This window comes from Orcinus orca, chromosome 6 (assembly GCF_937001465.1).
Source record: "Orcinus orca chromosome 6, mOrcOrc1.1, whole genome shotgun sequence".
Lineage (NCBI taxonomy): Eukaryota > Metazoa > Chordata > Mammalia > Artiodactyla > Delphinidae > Orcinus > Orcinus orca.
In genome coordinates, this window is record NC_064564.1 from 31,010,863 (window position 1) to 31,031,001 (window position 20,139).

General features: G+C 37.9%; 2 protein-coding genes across 7 annotated transcripts in view; one reads left to right on the forward strand and one right to left on the reverse strand.

The window, feature by feature from the left end:
• The window catches only part of CENPP (centromere protein P), a 223,162-nt gene that overhangs the window by 148,963 nt on the left and 54,060 nt on the right, over nucleotides 1–20,139 (forward strand). The window lies entirely within an intron of this gene.
• Nucleotides 1–20,139, reverse strand: part of ECM2 (extracellular matrix protein 2) — a 69,529-nt gene that overhangs the window by 8,047 nt on the left and 41,343 nt on the right. For 3 of the 5 annotated variants that reach the window (XM_049711506.1, XM_033413612.2, XM_033413611.2), the window contains 6 exons: nucleotides 17,221–17,533; nucleotides 13,141–13,329; nucleotides 10,385–10,945; nucleotides 8,021–8,136; nucleotides 6,249–6,384; nucleotides 689–846 (listed from right to left, as the gene is read on the reverse strand). In XM_049711506.1, coding sequence (XP_049567463.1) covers nucleotides 689–846; nucleotides 6,249–6,384; nucleotides 8,021–8,136; nucleotides 10,385–10,945; nucleotides 13,141–13,329; nucleotides 17,221–17,509 — 1,449 coding nt within the window. In that variant the 5' untranslated portion in view covers nucleotides 17,510–17,533. The remainder of the gene's footprint in view (nucleotides 1–688; nucleotides 847–6,248; nucleotides 6,385–8,020; nucleotides 8,137–10,384; nucleotides 10,946–13,140; nucleotides 13,330–17,220; nucleotides 17,534–20,139) is intronic. The other 2 variants (XM_004284116.3, XM_004284115.3) reach the window with 2 other exon arrangements.

The following is a 20,139-nucleotide window of genomic DNA, read 5'->3' on the forward strand; positions in this document are numbered from 1 at the left end:
AGAGGAGGTGGCCTAGGAGTCAGCTGGATCTGCCAGGCCTCTTTTCTTAATGCAGGAAGTTGGGGCGTACACTCAGCAGGGAAGACCCCCAGAGTCCCCCCTTAGTTAAGTGTGTTCCTTGTTGTAGCAAGAGAGACCACACACTTGGGCAGCAGGGAGTGTCTCCAGAGGGGATGGAGACACGACAGTTCTTGGGCCCTTGGTAGGACCTAGTTAGAACTAGTAAGCTGTGGGAAGGGGGTGGGGGTGGGTGCTGCTGGCACAGTCAGCAGCCTTCTCTGCAAATCTTGTCCATCTTCACAGGGTCACTGCTAGTCCATGTGGGACTCTGGGTGGAACAGACTGGGATGAATGTCACAGTTCCAGTTTGAGACAGTTTTGCAAGTCAAGGTACTTTTTGCAAGTTGTAGTTTCTGTTTGAATACTCAGTTCATCTTCCCTGTTCTCTCCCCAAGAGCCGTCGGCAGAACCAATTTTCACTTTATCAAGATTTTCTACTAGTAGTTATAATTTTGACTCATAATTTTGTATTGTTTGAAAACAGTGCTCAGATTATAGTAAATTCTGTATATAGCACCAAAACTATTGAGTTTAATATGCATCACAATAACCTTTTAAAATATATTGTTCGTTTTGTCATAGTGTACTGTATTTAAAATATAAAATATTATAAGTAAGATATTGGTACCTCAATAGAAGCAGGAAGACCCTGTGGTATAATTCTAAATTTATTTCTTCCCAGACGCAGGTAGGATAGGCTCTTCAAAGGTTTGAAAGCTAAAGAATTGACATTAGTTTCACTGAGACTGTTTCCTTCCAATTCTAAGGTGGCCAATTGATTTAAGTCTATAAAAAAATAAAATTATTGGGACATTAGGATAACTAAAAAACATGTAATTTCTATAGGCTTTCAAAATATCATGTGAAATGTTCAGTTTATTTGGAGGACTGATGTTGTAGCTTCTTTATTTGTATCCCCCGCCCCCTTAGAGCCTTTTCCCTAGTACTTTGCAAATCCCAAATGCTCAGATCAGCCAGGACTCAATGCTGAATGCATGGTCTAGGAGAGGCAGACCTGTAGAGAAATCACTGTTGTGCTGTATGATGAAAGTTTGTAACCCTCATACAAAAACCAAAACACCACACACACAAAAAAAGAAAAAAATATAGGCAAATATCACTGAAGAATGTATATGCAAAAAACCTCAACAAAATATTGGCAAACCAAATTCAAAAGATCAAGTGGGATTTATCCCAGGGATGCAAGGATGGTTTAATATCCACAACAAAAATCAATGTGATACACCACATTAACAAATTGAAGAATAAATGTCAAATGATCTTTTATTATAGATGCAGAAAAAGCTTTTTTGACAAAATTTAACATCCATTTGTGATAAAAACTCTCAACAAAGTGGGTATAGAGGGAACATACTTCAACATATAAGACAAACCTACAGCCAGTTTCATACTGAATGGTGAAAAGCTGAAAGCATTTCCTCTAAGATCAGGAATAAAACAGGGATGCCCAAACTCACCACTTTTATTCAACATTGTGTTGGAATTTCTAGCCACAGCAATCAGACAAGGAAAAGAAGTGAAAGGAATCCAAGTTGGAAAGGAAGAAGTAAAATTGCCACTACAGGCAACATGATACTATATACAGAAAATCCTAGAGACTGCCACCAAAAAACTATTGAACTAGTACATGAATTTAGTAAAGTTTCAGGATAAAAAATTAATATACAGAAATCTGTTGAGTTTCTATACACTAACAACAAACTATCAGAAAGAGAAATTAAGAAAACAATCCCATTTCCATCAAAAAGAATAAAAACCTAGGAATAAATCTAAACAAGAAGATAAAAGACCTGTACTCAGAAAACCAAGAGACATTCATGAAAAAAAACTGATTGAAGGCAACACAAACAAATGGAAAGATATACCTTGTACATGGACTGGAAGAATTAATACTGTTAAAATGACCATACTCCCTAAGGCAGTCTACAGATTCAGTTCAATCCCTATCAAAATACCCTTTTGCACAGAACTAGAACAAATAATTCTAAAATTTGTATGGAAACGCAGAAGACCCCAAATAGCCAAAACAATCTTGAGAAAGAAGAACAAAGCTGGAGATATCACACTCCCTGGTTTCAAGCTATAGTACAAACCTACAGTAATTGAAACAGTGTGGTACTGGCACAAAAACAGACCCATAGATCAATGGGACAGAATAGAGAGCCCAGAAATAAACCCATGCATTTATTGTCAATTAATCTGTGACAAAGGAAGTCAAGAATGTACAGTATGGAAAGGAAAGTTTGTATAAGGAACAGAAGCCAGAGGAGGGAGTTGGGGGGCCAGGGCACCCCACAGAGGAAGCAATGGCCAAGCAGTGACTTGGAACGCAGGCAGATGAGAAGTAGAAGGTTGTAGAGGGTCATTCGAAGTATTTGCAAAGACAGACAGGTATGAAATGGCAGCATAATCAAGGATGTATGAGGAATGTAATGCAATGGGTGGTTCCTTTTTCCAGGACACGGAAGGAGCACTCTCTGCCTGGCAAACCCTCAGTCTCTGAACAAGAGAATTTTAGCAGTGAATTCCCATCACAGTGTTCACTCTTGGCAGACAGTGCAGCCAGATGGACGTTTTGAAAGGAGAATGATCAAAAATTCTCCACACATTCAGATTGAGCTACCAAGAAAGGCCTTTTTACAAACAAGATTTTTCTAAATTGTTTCTACTGGTCTCAGGAGTGGTATGACCAAATCAACTGGAAACTTAAAGGAAAATGGACAGCTCAGCAGTGAAGATACCCAGAGGTATCTGAGTCAGACATTCAGGGTTTAACTTTGGAGTTTGTTCAGTGGCCAAAATTTTCAGAATAGGGGATGTTTTCATATTCAACTCAAGTCATGGATACTGCACTGAAATGCTCTGTGCAACTCAGATCCTACTCTTAGGCATATCAGAGAAGTAAAACATAGTCTAAGGATAAACAAAAGATACTACCATCAGCAGTACAGATCATAGATTCTAGAACATGACAAGGAGGAGGTGGCAGTGTATACCTGAGTGGTACGGAAGTGTGAGTGGGGCTAGATTCTCAAGACAGAAAGATGTAGGTAGACATGGGAGGGTGAGGCAGCCAGGTGAACTCATGGAAGCATGAACCCACATGGGTGTGCTCAGGAGTAGGAAAGAGATCAGCCCTGGAGTGGGCCATATGCAAGAGGGGATGAAGGTTGTTGAGAGGGCAGAGGTGGGCTGTGCAGGGCCTTTGTGCACCAGAAAATAAGGTCTGACTTTCCTTCTCTAGGCAACAAGCAGCCTCTGGATAGGGAACAGCATGACAAAATATTAATCTGCTGGTGTTTTTAACATCAGCTGAAGGACAGAGAGGAATTATGGAGGCCAACTAGTAAATTATGATAAGTGATTCTATTTCCTCATATAACCAAAACTCTTTAATTTCCATAACTACAGATACTGAGAATCCAGCATAATTATCTAGTACATAGTTGAGGTTTTGGAATGTAATACAAGTTTTCAGAGGAAAATAGATAATAGAAGTAGACTGGTGGTCATTACATGACCTCACAAGAAAGAGAAACAAAACACAACAATGTAAATTAATATTATACATTACTTTACGGTTATTCTCTGGCTTATGTGTATATTGTATATACATAGATAGTATGTACGTTCCTATATGTAACAGGCAACAGGATGGAGGTAGAGAAGGTTCTTGTAGGTTAGACTGTGGCAGAAAGAGGATTTATTAGCAGGAAGTTGGTAGGAAGTCCTTCCCATTGTGGGCGGGGAGCTACATAACAGGTTATAGACATGGGTAGACTTGTGTGAGAACTTGATCTCATAGATATTCTGACTGGATAGCCACACCACCATCATTGCTAGAAAGGACACCATGATCATGGGTTTTGTTTTGTTTTTAACATTAATGAAGACAGGAACATTTTTTAGCATGTCCAGTTTTCTCCTGCTATCCCTCCCTTCTATTTTTTCACCTTCGCTTCAATTTTAAGACCTTCCTTTTCTCTATAGTGGGTATGCACATCTCTCAGTGCATTCTGGATGAACTCCCAGCACCTTGGCATAGCATGTGCAGAGCTGTCTGTTGTGTGGTTCCTTCCTACCTTTTCACATCATCTTTTGTTCTTCACTCCCCATCACACACTGCATCCAAGATCCATGAAACTGGATTTCCCATAGCATCCAAATTGTTTTGTTTCTTCACACTTTTGTACATACTGCTTCTCTCCCTGGAGTGCCCTGCTTCCCCACTTCTCTGGAACTATATATATAAAACCTGAAGGGTCATGAGGGAGCTAACAGAAGTGCTACAGACCACTGATGGTCAAGCCAGGGGCTTCCACCCAGAAAAGCAGTGTCACAGCACTGGCAGTGGCCTGTGCTTGGGCTTGCCTTGCTCACTGCCAGCCAACCTGACCATCCACAGCAGTGGGACTCACAGGAGTTGAGGAGCCCCAGTGGCTACAGCAGTCAAGAGAAAACCCAGTACCTGAGGGGCCAGCATTAGAGCAGAACTAAGAACTCAGTACCTGAGGGACCAGCACTGGAACGGGACTAAAGACACAGGCCTTTGGGCCACACACTACAGGGGCCTCTCTGGACAAGGTGACAGTGCAGAGGCTCCTCACTGGCTGCCTGCACAGGGCCAAGGCCTGTGAGGTGCTCAGACTGTAGAGATGGGAGGTGGATCAAGGAAGAGGCCAGTGTTCACCCTGGAACACAGTCAACCCTCTGGGAATACGGAAATTTTTTCACGAGGGGGAACTGCGTGTGGAGAAGCAGTTGTAGGAATGTGTGAGAGCACCTTCCAAATAAGGACTTAAAACATGTCATTTTGATAACACTGCTAGAAATACCATCTCACATGTAGATCACATATAACCCATTAGTACACTTGTCCTAAATTAAGTGTTCCTTTGGTCTGTTTCACCTAGCAGTTAGAAATTGAACTTTCTAATGTCTTTTCCATATGACAAAAGACCTTCAAATTTTGTTTGTTAAGTACCCCGAAATCCATCTGGAAATAGAGTATTTCCATAACTCTGTAATCCTCAGATTTGGGAGTTCTCATTATTGTTTTTTCCCCATCACCAGAAGTGTTTTGTCCTTATGAAGTTTTTTGAGGAATGAAAGGAAATAATGGAATTGTTTTATTCCTTTAAAGGCTTGGTTATCAACATTAACCTAATAAATATATTTCAAATCAAATAAAAAATGTTAAGCACTATACTTCAAGAACTACACTAGACTGTTAGGAAGATAAAAAGAAAAATTAGGCAGATTTTGTCTTAAAGAAGCATATAAAGACATAGCTAGAATTCACAAAAAGGTAAATGTAATACTGCCTCTTTTATACAGAGTTCATAATATGACAACTTTAGTTATCCAGCTAGTCCAGAAACAGTCTTAAGAGTAAATTCCAGTTGTATCAAATGTACAGAATGTGGGGCACCTTCACTAAAACCCATCCATGGGAAAGCCAGGCTGTCGTGGCAACCACACACCCATGGGCATCATTTGTCTTGCCCTGTGGGGTGCATGTGTCTCATGGACAAGTGCCAGAGCAGCCCTCTAGGGAACAAGACTGTCAAAGCCAAAGTGACTGCCATATAGAGTGCATGTGCTAAAGTTTATGTACTTTGTTTGTAGGATTACCCCTCAGCCTCACATAGTTGCTCATTTACTTATATTTTATGCATAATTCTCATTTGCCGAAACATGTCAAGTTAAAAATAGCAAAATGTTCAGAGACAGTGGGAGTTGTGTATGGGGTGTACTGTGCATCTAAGGAGACCCGTTCAACAAGCCATGATACTGTGTTATCACCACTGATACCAAGAACATCGGTACAAACACAGCACCAGAACACCTGGCTGTGTGGGGAATGTTAGTGTAACTCTTAGGATATTATGGATTTGTAATTTAGTTATTGTATTGTGAATGATGAAAACCTGAAATCAGTGAAAGTTTATTTATAAAATGCATTTTTAAGACAACGGGGAGTTTAAAATACATTTTTTTAAGTTTCACCAGTCAATAGTTAAAATAAATTTTATCAACTTAAAATGGTAACGTGACCTAAAAAAATTTTACTAGCTATTCATTTAGCAATATTGCAAATAAAATTTCCACACAACTACAGAAGAAAGGTTATATGGACACATATCATAAAGTCAAATGTTAAATACCTGATAAACTTTCTTCATCAATAACCTGAAGATTGTTCTCATTGATTTTAAGTTCTTCTAATGTAGATGGTAGTTCTGAAGGAATCGCTACCAAATTGTTTCCATCCATATTCAGGCGCATTAACTTCTTTAGAAGCTTAAAAGGCAAATCTCAAAATTACTTTTTTATCTTGTCACAGATGTACAGTCATATATGTCATTTAATGGTCAGTTTGTGGTAGTTACTAAAGTTTCACAAACCTTCAGTTGCTCAGGCTTAGACAAGAATCCCCATATTGTCCCTGCCACGTAGATGTTGGTCCTGTTAATAGCATTTATTCCCTGGTATTTTCAGCAAACTACATTTGGTGATTTTGCATCACACTCACCCATATTTTTATGGTGACTTTAGAAAGCAAGAGAACGCTCCTATCACCACTGGACCAGTCATATTTTCCTAGATCTTAGGTTTTCAACTTCTCAGCAGTAGACACAAAGTTAATTAAAACATGCAATAATCTGAATCTGTCATAGATGCTAACAAGACAGCAATTTGAACCCTTTCAATGTGTTTGTGAACTCAGTTTTCCATCTATACTAAGTAGAGACAGAGTCATAAAATAGCACTAACGATTGTGGAAATTCTTCAAAATTAAATGCTACAAATGTAACAAACTGTTTCTATATGGTACCCAAACAGTTTTGACTGTCTGGAGAGTGCATATCCACATTTGTTTGTTAGCCAAACTAACCTACACTACCAAAGTTACAGAATGATTTACATCAGTGGTGCTCAGAGTCAATTTCAGCAGTTTGGAAATGGGACAGAGAATCCCAAAACAAGAAAAAGGTAATTTCCTACAGTGTCCTCTTTTTTGATCAAATACAGGAAATGCACAAGTCCCAACTGTTGTTCTATCAGGACGACTAGCATGAGGCAGGACTCCAGGTCTTTCACATGAACGTGGACACCAAGTGTCTGGAGCTCTCTCGTCTGCAGTCCAGAATCTATATGAGAACCAGGAACTGAGCTTGTAAGAGGCCAGTGATTTGTCCAAAGAGTGGACAGAAGACCACCCAAGGGGATAAAGTTTGACCTCCTGGCATGTAACTTGTTTTACTTGGGCTTCTTTAAGCGCACACATTTATGAGTATTTGTTTACACACATAAACCCCTCCTTTCTTCTGCCTTTGTTTTTCTGAAAGTCCTTGATACTCTGTTTTCTCCCTTTTAGAAAAAAATTTTAAATCTGATTCTTTCAAAGGTTTACTCTATGCTTTTCTCTTTCCCTAGCGTATCCCCATGTTAATTTTCATCTGAGCCCATTTGTCTTTCTAGAACCCCCTCCTGCTGAAGTATCCTTTATCAGATTTTGCAGATAGCACAAAATAAGGAAATTTTGTATTGCTGGCCTGAAAATGTTAACAGAATTTCCAGATAAGCTCTCCTTTTTTCCCAGAAATACCTCATGTACTAAGAGACCATATTTCAACATGTTTTCTGCTACTTAGGGAGAAACTCCTCTATAAATTCAAAACATTAGTTTTGTCATTCATGCTGTTGTGGGTGCTTTAAGGACAAAGCATAGGAAAAACAGCTAGAAACCTATAAAACAATATACCATATTCAAGATAAAACTTGACTACAGTTTAGGGACATCAGAAACTTTCTTCAGAGAAAACTCCAGTAAAACATTTTACTTTTCCTTCCTTCTCCATCTCCACCCACTGACAGTACAAGTCATGAAAAAGCCATCCACGTGGATTGTTAGAAGTCAGAGCATGTTATTTACCTTGAATGCTTTTGGACCTATGCCTGAAGAGGTGATATTATTTCTGCTCAGATCAAGCCTTTCCAAATTCGGTAATCCATTAAATGCTTCGTCCGGAATGGAGGTGATAGAATTGCCTAGGACACGTAGCAATTGTGTTTTAGGCCTATGTGCCTATAAATACATGTATACATGCACATGCATAGATAGCAAAAGAGAGCTTTATCTGGAGGAAAAGCAATACTTATAGCAAGGACAATATGTATTAAATAAGAAAATGAGTGTTTAGGAAAAAAACAAGACTGGGACTAGACTATTTCATATGGTCAAAATTTTCACTCTAAGGACTTGTCATGCTCCAGTACATCATGTTTTAGATGAAGCTGCTTTAAAACAGCCAGAATGTGGTTTGGTAGACAATTCTGTTAACATTATGCATTTTACAACAAAGATGTGTTTATGGAAGGTGCTATAGAGACTGATTTTTATAGTTCTTTGTATTTCCCTATTGACATTTCCTAGACCCTGGACCAGAAATATACTGTGTTTTACAATGAAACCCTGGGCATGTGACTTGCCTTCTTTGAGCATCAGTTTCCTCTAAGTAAGAAGCTTGGGGAGATAATCTCTCAGATTGCCTCCAGATCTTATGTTATAATTCTGTGACTTCAATCTATAGAAGTTCCTGCATGCTTTAATTTATGGGGTTTTGGTTTGACATTTAATTAAGTACAGTAGTCAATGATTTTTAAAGCCAGAAAATGAGCTTATCAGAAATAGTGAGTACTATAAAAATCATGTGGTGACCTTCTTATAAAACCAAGATACTGTGACTGAGCACAGGTCATTCATCTTTCATAAGACTTTAGACTTTCACAATTTGTTTTGTTTTGTTTTGTTTTAATGGCAGAGCACACCTGGCATGCAGGCTACAGAAGGAGGGGGCATTGCTGGAGCAGGACACTCTGGGCATGAGAAGAATTCCTTAGGAGGTCATGTGAACATGGTATCAGGAAGGCCATAACACCAGAAATGTCTATTGCAGATTGGCTATCCTGATTAAAGGGGTCACGCTGTGACCATTGAGTATTTATTATTTCTGTGGTAGTTTATTTCTGTTACTTCCCCCAAGACACATCTGAAACCCCACTCAGATTCTCTCACCCCTGCATCTTCAGAGCTATCCCCAGCATGGGCCTTATTGCCAAGACTCATTCACTGTCCCAGTCTCCCCACCAGCCAGCCTCACACACGTATCTGTCCTGCCATTCCTCCACTCAGAGCTCTTCCTGGCCCTATAAGAATGTGGGCAAAAAGTCTGGACCACTCCATGCCTACCACAATGGCTAAAACAAGGGGGGGAAACAACAGGAACTCTCTGATATTGCTGGAAGGAGTGTCACAGCCATTTTAAGGAACTGTTTGGCAGTTTCTTATAAAGTTAAACATGCTTTTACTGTAGCACTCGGCAATCCCACTCCTGGGTATATACCCTAGGAAAAAGAAAACTTAGGTCGGCACAAACATCCATATGTGGATGTTTATAGCAACTGTATGCATAATTGCCCCAAGCTGGAAATAATCCAGATGTTCTTCACCTGAGACCTGTGGTCTGTCCAAACAACAGAACACCTCTCAGAAGTAAGGAGGAGCCAGCTACTGATAAACGCCACAACCTGCATAGCCCTCAGAAGCATTATGATAAATGAAAGAAGTCCAGCTGAAAAGGCTACATGCTGTATGATTCCATTTCTATGACATCCTAGAAAAGGTACTCTAGAGACAGAAAACATCAGGGCTGGTGAAAGGAGGGACATGAGAGAATTTGGTGAGGTGATGGAAATGTTATATCTTGATTGTGGTATTGACTGTAAGCATTTGTCAAAACTCAAAGCATAACAGGGACTTCCCTGGTCGTCCAGTGGTTAAGACTTCACCTTCCAATGCAGGGGCTGCAGGTTTGATCCCTGGTTGGGGAGCTAAGATCCCACATGCTTTGCGGCCAAAAAAACAAAACGTAAAGCAGAAGCAATATTGTAACGAATTCAATAAAGACTTTAAAAATGGTCCACATCAAAAAAAAAAATCTTAAAAAAACCCTCAAAGAATAACATGCTAATAATGTTTTACTATATATAAATTATACCTTCTAAACCTGGCTTTAGAAAAAAGTCAATAGGAAATCATGGTTTCACTTGGAGGAATTTACTTTATACCTGATGGTGCTATTCTGCAGTAAACACCTATCTCTTCTGCAAAGTTTTTATGTTTGAAGATTGTGAAATTAATCTGTTTGGGGTCAACTTATATTATAAAATTAAAATATAACATTCATAGGACAATGGGAGTTAACCACAAAATCAATTTAATGTCAACATCTCTTACCTATGAGCTCCAGACTTGTTATCTCTGGTGCTGTTAGCGGTGGTATTTGTGTGAGGTCGGCGCTGATACAGGAGATGGTTTTGTATGACAGAGAGCACCTGCTTGGCAGAGGTGGTATGCCCCTGGGGGTAGCTGGGATTGGGAGTTGAGAGGGCATCCTGAACATATCTCCTCTGACGGCGTCATCGTCATCCTCGTCCTCGTCCTCGTCCTCATCCTCATTCTCATTCTCCCTTGCTGGGTTTCTGTGTTGATGGGCCTGCCTCCCCTTCTCTCCAGGTCTCTGCTCTCCCCCTTCTCTGCTCTGTCGCTCATTGGGAGGTCTCCCCCAATCTCCAGGTCTAGGGATCTTTTCCTTTTGCTCCCTATCTTCATCTTGTTTAATTTCTTCTTCCTCCTCAAATTGAAGTTCCTCTTTTCTCAGTGCTTGATGCATTTCCACCCAAGGAGACGGCTGTTGCTTATGAAGTAAACTGGTAGGTTCTCTTTGTTCTGAAGAATCACCAGAAAATTCAGTTCTGTCATTTAATGCTATACTACTGAGTAGCAAATAGGAGGCTACTGACCACATAAGGAGAAGACAGCAGGGGCAAGTTGTGGTATTAATGAAAGGAAAAATCATAGTGAAAATTAGGTTAGTAAATAACATTCCCTGTAGGTATATGAGTGCAGTTTAAATGTGAAATGTATCTTGAAATTTTTGTTTGAAGTTTTAATAGAAATAAATAAACTTTATTTCTGTTTTGTAAGACTTTATAGGCAATTCTTGTTTTTCCTTGTGAGCCTTAATACTTATTTTTACTAAAGTATCATGCTATCTGGTGACTAAAGAGGGAATAATATTACCATATATTGCTTACCATAAGCAGTCCTATTGTGAGATTGTAATATAATCAGATGTGATAACTTTATAGTAGATACTGTTCAGTTAATTGGGCTTATTGATAATGTAAGAATTTGTACACTGTCAGACATAAAAAAGTGAAAGAGATGTACCTTTTACTTGTTTATGGTAGTGAAATTGGCTTTTATTTATAGATTTATTATATCTGTCTGATTTTCTTTCAGCTCCATGGACCTAAAAGCATCCTCTGAAATTTAGAGTTATAGAAAATTCTCTTCTGTTTTCCTCCCAGACTCTGTACTTAAATTATTTTTACTTCTTGAGACCTATAGAAGATGTCCTGGATTTAGATGATGTTTCTTTAACCTCGACATATGCACAAGAGTACTTTTTATTATTCCATGATGATGATAGCATAATATATAATAGTAGAAAGTTTATCTACATTTGTATTTAGCTGTTATTATCTTTGGCAGAAAGTGGGGAAGACTTGACAAAGACCGGATTTTAGACTCACCCTCTGAATGAAGAGTTTTAGGGAAAAGTGAGCTCAGTACATAGATTTTCTTTCATCAAAATATAAAAATTTACTTAATCATTTCTATGATTTTATTTAATGCCATACATAAATCACCCCCAAAAAAGAACTCAAAATATAATTATGTGAAGGAATTACTTGAGATTTCAAGTCAGTATGTATTATAAAGTCTGTGAGTTATTTTTTTCACATCTCTGACAGAACATGCAAAAGGAGAGTAGGAAAAAATTAGCAAAATGAAACTAAAACTATCATATTGAAACGTTTAAAATCTTTTCTGTATATCCAAGTTTATTTTTCCAAAATAACCACAGCATTTCAAGAATAATAGTTCAAGTCCTTTGAAAAATGTCTGAGAATTTCTGGATCTTGCCTTTATAAATCTTCTGTTTCATATCCCAAGGAGTCAGTTTCATTAAAAACTTTTATTTTCTAACATTTTTTGAAGTCATAATAGCTTAGTAAAATAATTAGTAGTATACACCAAAATACAGTTCCTAAATGTTCTGATGTTCTTCCTGGTAGGAGACTTTTGTAGGTAACCACCCTGTGATCATCCTGTGTGCTTGGAAACAATCTACCTTGATCATAGGCAACAGAAAATATCTGTATCCCTTCCCATCGAATTATTTAACACATATTTATTTATTTCATAAGCTATTGGCCAGGCTTTTCTTTCAGGAGTCCTGAGGCTTCCTCCCTAGAGTCCTCTACTGCATCAGCCTCATAGATAAGGCACAGTGAGCAGCCAACAAAACCTCATAGTGTGATATTTCTGTGCACAGCAGTGCCACAACAGAAAGCCACTGCTCCAGGGCCATTGCCCTTTATTTCCCTAGGATTACCTGAGCAGTAATGACTGCACATAGACTGGGAAAACTGCACATAGACTGGGAAAACTGGGAAAACTGGGCTTTTTCTCTAGATGCAAACCACTCCTCCCTTTGTTCACCATGAGTTCTTCATCTTCATTTGGGTTGATAACTGTAAACACACTGAGTTGAATTAAGTGAGATAATGCATGTAAGGAACTAAGCAGAGTTCTTCACGCATACTAAGAACATGGGAGCTGTTTGCTATGTAAATTCTATCACTACATCTGTAATGCTGCGAGTCAAATGTGGAATGTGATCTGGTCTGAGTTTACTCATTCTAATAGAGCTAGAACTCTAAAGCCAAGATGTTTTATTTTTCTCTCCCCTATCATGCAATTTCCCAAATAATTTCCATGTTTAGCATCATTGTGCCAATATTTTAAGTACCCTGATGACTAGTTTATCATAATTTAAAATTTAAGGTAGTGACAAAATAAAAACAAATGGAAGTTAAAGACTAAATCACATGTGATATTTTGTTTGGGCTAAATATTTGTACCAGTATCAGAGCAGACAGGGCAGCATTCTCCTTCAGGTGTAACTGTTTGGGGGCACATCTGAGGGTGGCACTTGGTCTCATCACAAAGGACTCTTCCATTCGAGCAGAGGCAGGTAGTGCAGGGCTCAGGAGACCATACAGCTTTGTTATACATGATCATCCCATTTGCCAAACAGTGTCCTTTCTTTCCTAGAAGAGAACAGTAACATTTAAATTCCTTGTATGATTACTAGCACTTGTGAATGGAAGTGAGCCCAATGTGATAGACCCACACAAGAATAACATTCTATGTTCTTTCATGCAGAGGATAAAAGTATCTTACAGGTGTAACCCTCTGAAATGCTTTTCACATGCTGTATTCTCAACCCCTCTTACTTAGGCTCTGAGAGTGACCTCCTCATGGTAACTTGAGCCTGAATCATACTTCCATCCTGCATCTGTCAGGATGGCTAAGTTATACAACAGCAACAAACAACCCCCAAATCTCAGTTATTTCTTGTTCCTGCTATGTGTCCAATGTAGATATTGTCAGGATAAAAAATAGGCTTCATCTCCAAGCAGGCTGCCCTGATGACCAGCACAGCAGTGGGAATGTGAGGTTGCAAATAACACACAAGCTCTAAACATGTCTAATTATATTGACCAAGGCAAATTATATGGCTACATCTAACTTCAGAAGAGAAAAAGCAGTATAGTTCCATCACATGCCAGAGAGCAGAGAGCTGGAACAGCACTAATGATGAATGAGCCCACATTGTACCCTTCCTGATGTGCAGATGGAGAGGTGAAATAAGACTGTATGCTTGTGGTGCTTTTTACGTTGAATTCTCGATGAGACATTGCAACAATCTCTTATTTTTTAGAATAGTTGTGTTATTGAAATACAATTCAAATACCCTTTTAAAGTACACAGTGCAGTGGGTTTTAGTATATTGTTTTCTCTACATAGAGTGTTGTAGATACATGGATATGTGTGTCAACTAAGCAGGCCATTAGACAGTCAATTTGAATATTAGAGGGGATGTTTTCCTTCCAATCCTAGTGTTATTCCTGATAACTCTTTCCCATCTGTTGAGCCACTGTCCCCGCAAATGAGCTCTCACATTTGTCCCCTTCTTTCCCTTACTGCTGTGTCAACCCTGTTCAAGCCCTACCCATCTCTCATTTGGATACTTACAGTAAACTAATCCCACCCATCCAATTTCTCCCCTGGAAAAAAAAAATAGATATAATCAGGAGTTGTCTCCTGATTATAAAAGTACTATAGTGTATCAAAATTCCAACAGCCTTTTTTGCAGAAATGGAAAAGTTAATCCTTAATTTCATAAGGAATTATAAGGGGCCCCAAATAGCCAAAAAAAATCTTGAAAGAAAATAAAATTTTTTGAGGGCTCACACTTCCAGATTTCAAAACTTACCACAAAGCTACAATAATCAGCTTATACCAGTATGGTACTGGCATAAGGATAAACATATAGACCAGTGGAATATTGAGAGTCCAGAAATAAACCCATTACATCTATGGCCAATTGATTTTTGACAAAAGTGCCAAGCCCATTCAATGGGGAAAAAAGTTGTCTCTTCAACAAATGGTGCTGGGACAACTGTATATCCGTATGCAAAAGAATGAAGTTGCCCCCTACCTCATGCCAAATATAAAAATTAACTCAAAATGGATCAAAACCTAAATATAAGATGTAAAATATAATATTCATAAAATAAAGCATGACCTTGGATTTCGCAATGGATTTTTAGATATGATTCCAAAAGCACAAGCAACAAAAGAAAAAATAGATGAATTGGACTGTATCAAAATTTAAAATTTGGTCCATTGGAGAACATTGTCAAGAAAGTCGAAGGACAATGTACACAATGAGAGAAAATATTTGCAAATCATATCTGATAAGGGTCTAATATCTTGAATATACATGAAGAACTCTTATAACTCAACAACAGAAAGCCAGCCCAATTAAAATATGGACAAAGGACTTGAATAGACATTTCTCCAAAGAAGATATACAATGAACAATAAGCACATAAAGAGATGCTGAGAGTCATTAGGGAAATACAAATTAAACCACAATGTGATAACCACTTCACATCCACAAGAATGGCTATATTTTTTAAATGGAAAATAATGGCAAGGATGTGGAGAAATTGGAGTCTTTGTATATTGACGGTGGGTATATAAAATGATATAGCTTCTCTGGGGAACATTTGGCAATTTCTCAATAAATTAAACATATAATTACCACATGACCCAGCTCCTAGGTACCTGATATTCCACTTCTAGGTATATACCCAAGGGAACTGAAAACGAGAATTCAGATAGAAACTTGTACACAAATGTTCGTAGCTGTGCTATTCACAGTAGCCAAAAGGTGGAAACAACGCAATTATCCATCAATGGATGAAAGGATAAACAAAACATGGTATTTCTCTGCAATGAGATATAATTCAGCATAAAAAAAGAATGAAGTACTGATACACTGTACAACATGAGTGAACCTTGAAAACATTATGCCAAGTAAAAGAAGTCAGACACCAAAGGCCACATATTATAGGACTCCTTTTATATTAAATATTCAGAATAGGCAAATTCATAGAGACAGAAAGATCAGTGGTTGCCAGGGATTGCGGGGAGGAGAAAATGGGGAGTAAGTGCTTAATATATATGTAGTTCCCTTTTAGGGTGAAGAAAGTGTTCAGGAACAAGATAATGGTGACGGTTGCACAACATTGTGAATATACTTAATGCCACTGAATTGTACACTTTTAAATGGTTAAATGATAAGTTTTATGTCATGTGTATTTTACCACAATTTTTTTTTCTTTTTTTTTTGCGGTACGCGGGCCTCTCACTGTTGCGGCCTCTCCCGTTGGCAGAGCACAGGCTCCGGATGCGCAGGCTCAGCGGCCATGGCTCACGGGCCTAGCCGCTCCACAGCATGTGGGATCTTCCCGGACCGGGGCACGAACCCGTGTCCCCTGCATCAGCAGGCGGACTCCCAACCACTGTGCCACCAGGGAAACCCACAATTTTTTAAAATTGTACTGTAAGACCACTGGAAAACATTTTAGGACAATTTAGAAATCTTTCGTATACATCTTCTATACCTTTTAATGCACATCACCCTATGCTGCATATTTTTTAAAACAGATTTGAGATCACATTATGCATACTACTTTTCAACCTTTTTATTTTCTATTATTATAGCTTGGATATCTTTCCACTTAATTAGGGAAATTGACCTCATCGTTCTTTAAGAGTTATGGGTACCCTATAATCATCATTTTAAATTCCCTGCCTCCAGGCTCTTTCTTCTCTCAATCATGTTGTAAATGTGACCTAAATTGTCTCTTTTCATGGTAATTGTATGTTATTTCTGTTAACTTCGTGGAAATAACATCATTTAGAAGCATTTGGTTTTCTTGAGACAATGTATGAAGTATTGGTCACAGAACATTATGTGGTGATACATTCTTTTGAAAGTTTTATGTAATGGTACCATATGTATAATATAATTACTTTTTCCTTCCAAACCTGGAAAAATGTGGACCAACTAAATATTAGTGTTTAAAAATGCCTAGTTGAAATCTTCGGAAGAATTTCCAATCTTTTCAAACTTTAAAAATTCAGTAGTTTGGTCTATATAAAATAAATTCAGTGGCTTAACTTCATGTTTGGTTGAAAATATTTAATAGCCGTGAGTTCATAGACTCATCTGAATCATTTATTTCTATATCCTAGATGATCTATCATGATAAATGAAAAAGCAGTTTTGACATGTATATTACTATATTATGATTACAACTATTTTAAATACATGGCATAGTAAACAGACTAGAAATAATAAACCAAAATAGTAACTATGATTTTATAAATGTAGTTATAGGATAAGTAATATTTTTTCTGTTTTACAATAATTTGTATTATAAGTATATTCTGTGAATGGTTTTTTAAATTATTTCAAAATTTATCTTTGTAGATTAAACCAAAAGATAATATAATAACTTGAATTTTTAAAAAATTTTCTTTTTGGAGTTTCTCTCTCTTCCTCTCTCCTACTGTTTTCTTACCTGGTAACACATTATAGCTTGCTTCTACTCCGGGAAATCTTAAAAAGGATTCAAACTTTTCCTCCGTACTATAATCCAAGTTAACCATGGGAAGTGTTGCTGCTGGTGTAACTATCCTCATTTGCTGAATTCCAAGCTGTCTACTGGATCTGTGGATGGGCGAGGAACTTTTTCTCTGTCTTCTATAATACATCTTCCTTCTTTCCTTCCTAGAAGTTTCTTCATTTTGTCCAAAGTCAGTTTGAATAACGAGAAGCAGAAGAAAACAATACCAGCTTGAAAACTTCATGCTTGCTTTTTCACTATTTGATTCCTAGGATGAGAATGAAACAGAATTTCAGAGTTAGTGACTAAATTTTTACCTCTGAAAATTGGCCTATAATTGCCTATATCCCTCAGCAGCAAGCCTGTGAGATATAACACATATAATATATGGGCTCTATGCTATAGTATTACTGCCAAGTCAGAATTTAGAATTTTTCTGTCAGAATCAAATAATTTTTAGTACTTTATTGCTAGACCAGACATGAGCAAACTTTTTCTATAAAGAACCATATAGTAAACATTTTAGGTTTTACAGGCCATGCAGTCTTTGTCATAACTACTCCACTCGACCCTTGTAACATGAAGGTAGACAATATGTACACAGCTTGTGTATGTGATATGTACAGTTTGTGTACGTGATATGTGCACAGTTTGTGTACATTATATGTGTACAATTGTGTACACAAATTCCAAAACAGGCAGTGGGTCAGACTTACCCCCAGGCCATAGTGTGCCGACCCCTCTCTGGACCACTGTGTTGTAGGTTTTCAGAGGTTACTCAGGAGGTTTCTCTCCACCTCTCTGCCAAGTCATTCTGTGACTAACATCATCCACAATTCATTTTCCCAGCTCTTATATTTTATTATTTTATTCTCTACTGTTCTAATTTTCTTTGTTGGGGGGAAAGAGCATAATTGCACCAAATAAATATAACAGCAAACAGCAAACTACTATCAGTTATAAAGAGGTAAGAGGGACAAAGAGTAACTTTTAATCAGCTGGTCTCAAGAGGAGTACAGGGCCCTGCACATGGTGAAGCTGAAAAACATATTTGAGAAATGAATACTTTTTCAAACCTTGAACATGGATTAGCACAGAACAGAAATCCCTGAGAGGGGGAAAATCCAAGTTGAGCTCCTGCTCACTGCCTGGAGGGAGTTCCTTCCGAGGCTGAAGACCAGGGTGAGGACCCAGGCAGAGCCCAACAATCTCCCTGAGTTGAAAAAAGAAACCGAAAAACCTGGGGTCCTGGGGATGCCAGAGAGGCAAGAGTTTGCAGAGCAGAGCACAGGGAGGTGAGAGCTACCCTGAAAAAGACTTCCAAAGATATCAATTCTTCAACCGAGTATGATTAGCACATTTGTATGAGAAAACTACTCAACACTTGAGAAAGAACTACCATGAAGGACAAAAAGAAAACATCCTTTAGGCTAGAAAAGGCTGGGCAGACTCTGTGTGTCCACCAGTCATAGTGGAGAACCTGTACTGCAAAGGGCATCAGACAGAGTGCTCAGAAGGGCATCGGCACATCAGAGAAAACAATTTACCCTAGACTAACGGCTGATCTGATCCCATTTACAGCACTGAATAGCAAGCCTCCAGAAAGGATCAAACTGTGTGCAACAACTTAACTATGTCCCAGAGCACCCAACAAGTACTGGGAAATCCAGCAAAAATTTACCAGGCACACAAAGAAACAGGAATTGTTGACCCATGATGAGGAAAATCAATCTATTGAAACCCATCCATAGCACAGCTGACATAATTATTAAGTAGGTCATTAAAAGTTATTAAAACCATAATCTGCGTGTTCAAGAACGTAGAGGAAAGATATTTAAAGAAATCCAAATTGAACTTTTAAAGATGTAAACTACAATGTGAGAGAGGAAAAACTATACTGCAAGGGATGAATAGCACATTAGACACTGCAGGAAAAAATTAGTAAACTTGTAAACATAGTCACAGAAATTATCCAAAATGAAACACACACACACACATGACCAGTAAAAAACATGAACAGAGCATCTTCAAACTATGGGACAACTTCAAGAAGATCAATTTATGTCCAGTTCCAGTCCCTGAAGGACTAGGGAGGCACAAAAATATTTGAAGAAATAAAGACTGGTCATTTTCCAAATTTGATGAAAACTATAAACCCACATATCCAAGATCAATAAACCCCCAAAATAAGAAATATGAAGAAAATTATGTCAAATATTCATCATAATCAAATTGCTTTAAAACCAGTAATAAGGGGAACATCTTAAAAGTGACCAGAGAAAAAGACACAAAGTTAAGAATAGAATAAAAGACTTCTCATTCAAAACAGTACAAGCCAGAAGACAGTGGAACAATGTACTGTTTTCAGGTACTGAAAAAAATCAACTTATATACTCAGTGATAATGTCTTTCAGAAACACAGGCAACATAAAGACTTTTTCAGACATAGAGAAGCTGAAGGAATTAATCACCAGCAGAATTGCACTGTAAGAAATGCTAAAGTAGAAGGAAAATTATATCAGATAGAATTATGGATCTACACAAAGGAATGAATATCACAGGAAATGGCATATATGTAGATAAATGCTCTTTTTTATTTTTAAATCTCTTTAAAAGATGCTAGTTTAATACAGTCATCTGTTTAACAGTTGTGTTGATTAATATAATAATACTGTATTTTGGGGTTTCTACCTTAAGTGAAAGTAAAATCTATGACAACAGAAGCAGAAAGGAGGAAAGAGGAAGTGTAAATATACTGTTATGTTCTAATACTATAAGCAAAGTGGAATATCAACTGAAGATAATTGTAATAAGTTAAAGATGCATACTATAAGCCCTAAGGTAATCACCAAAAAAACAAGAGTTATAGCTAAT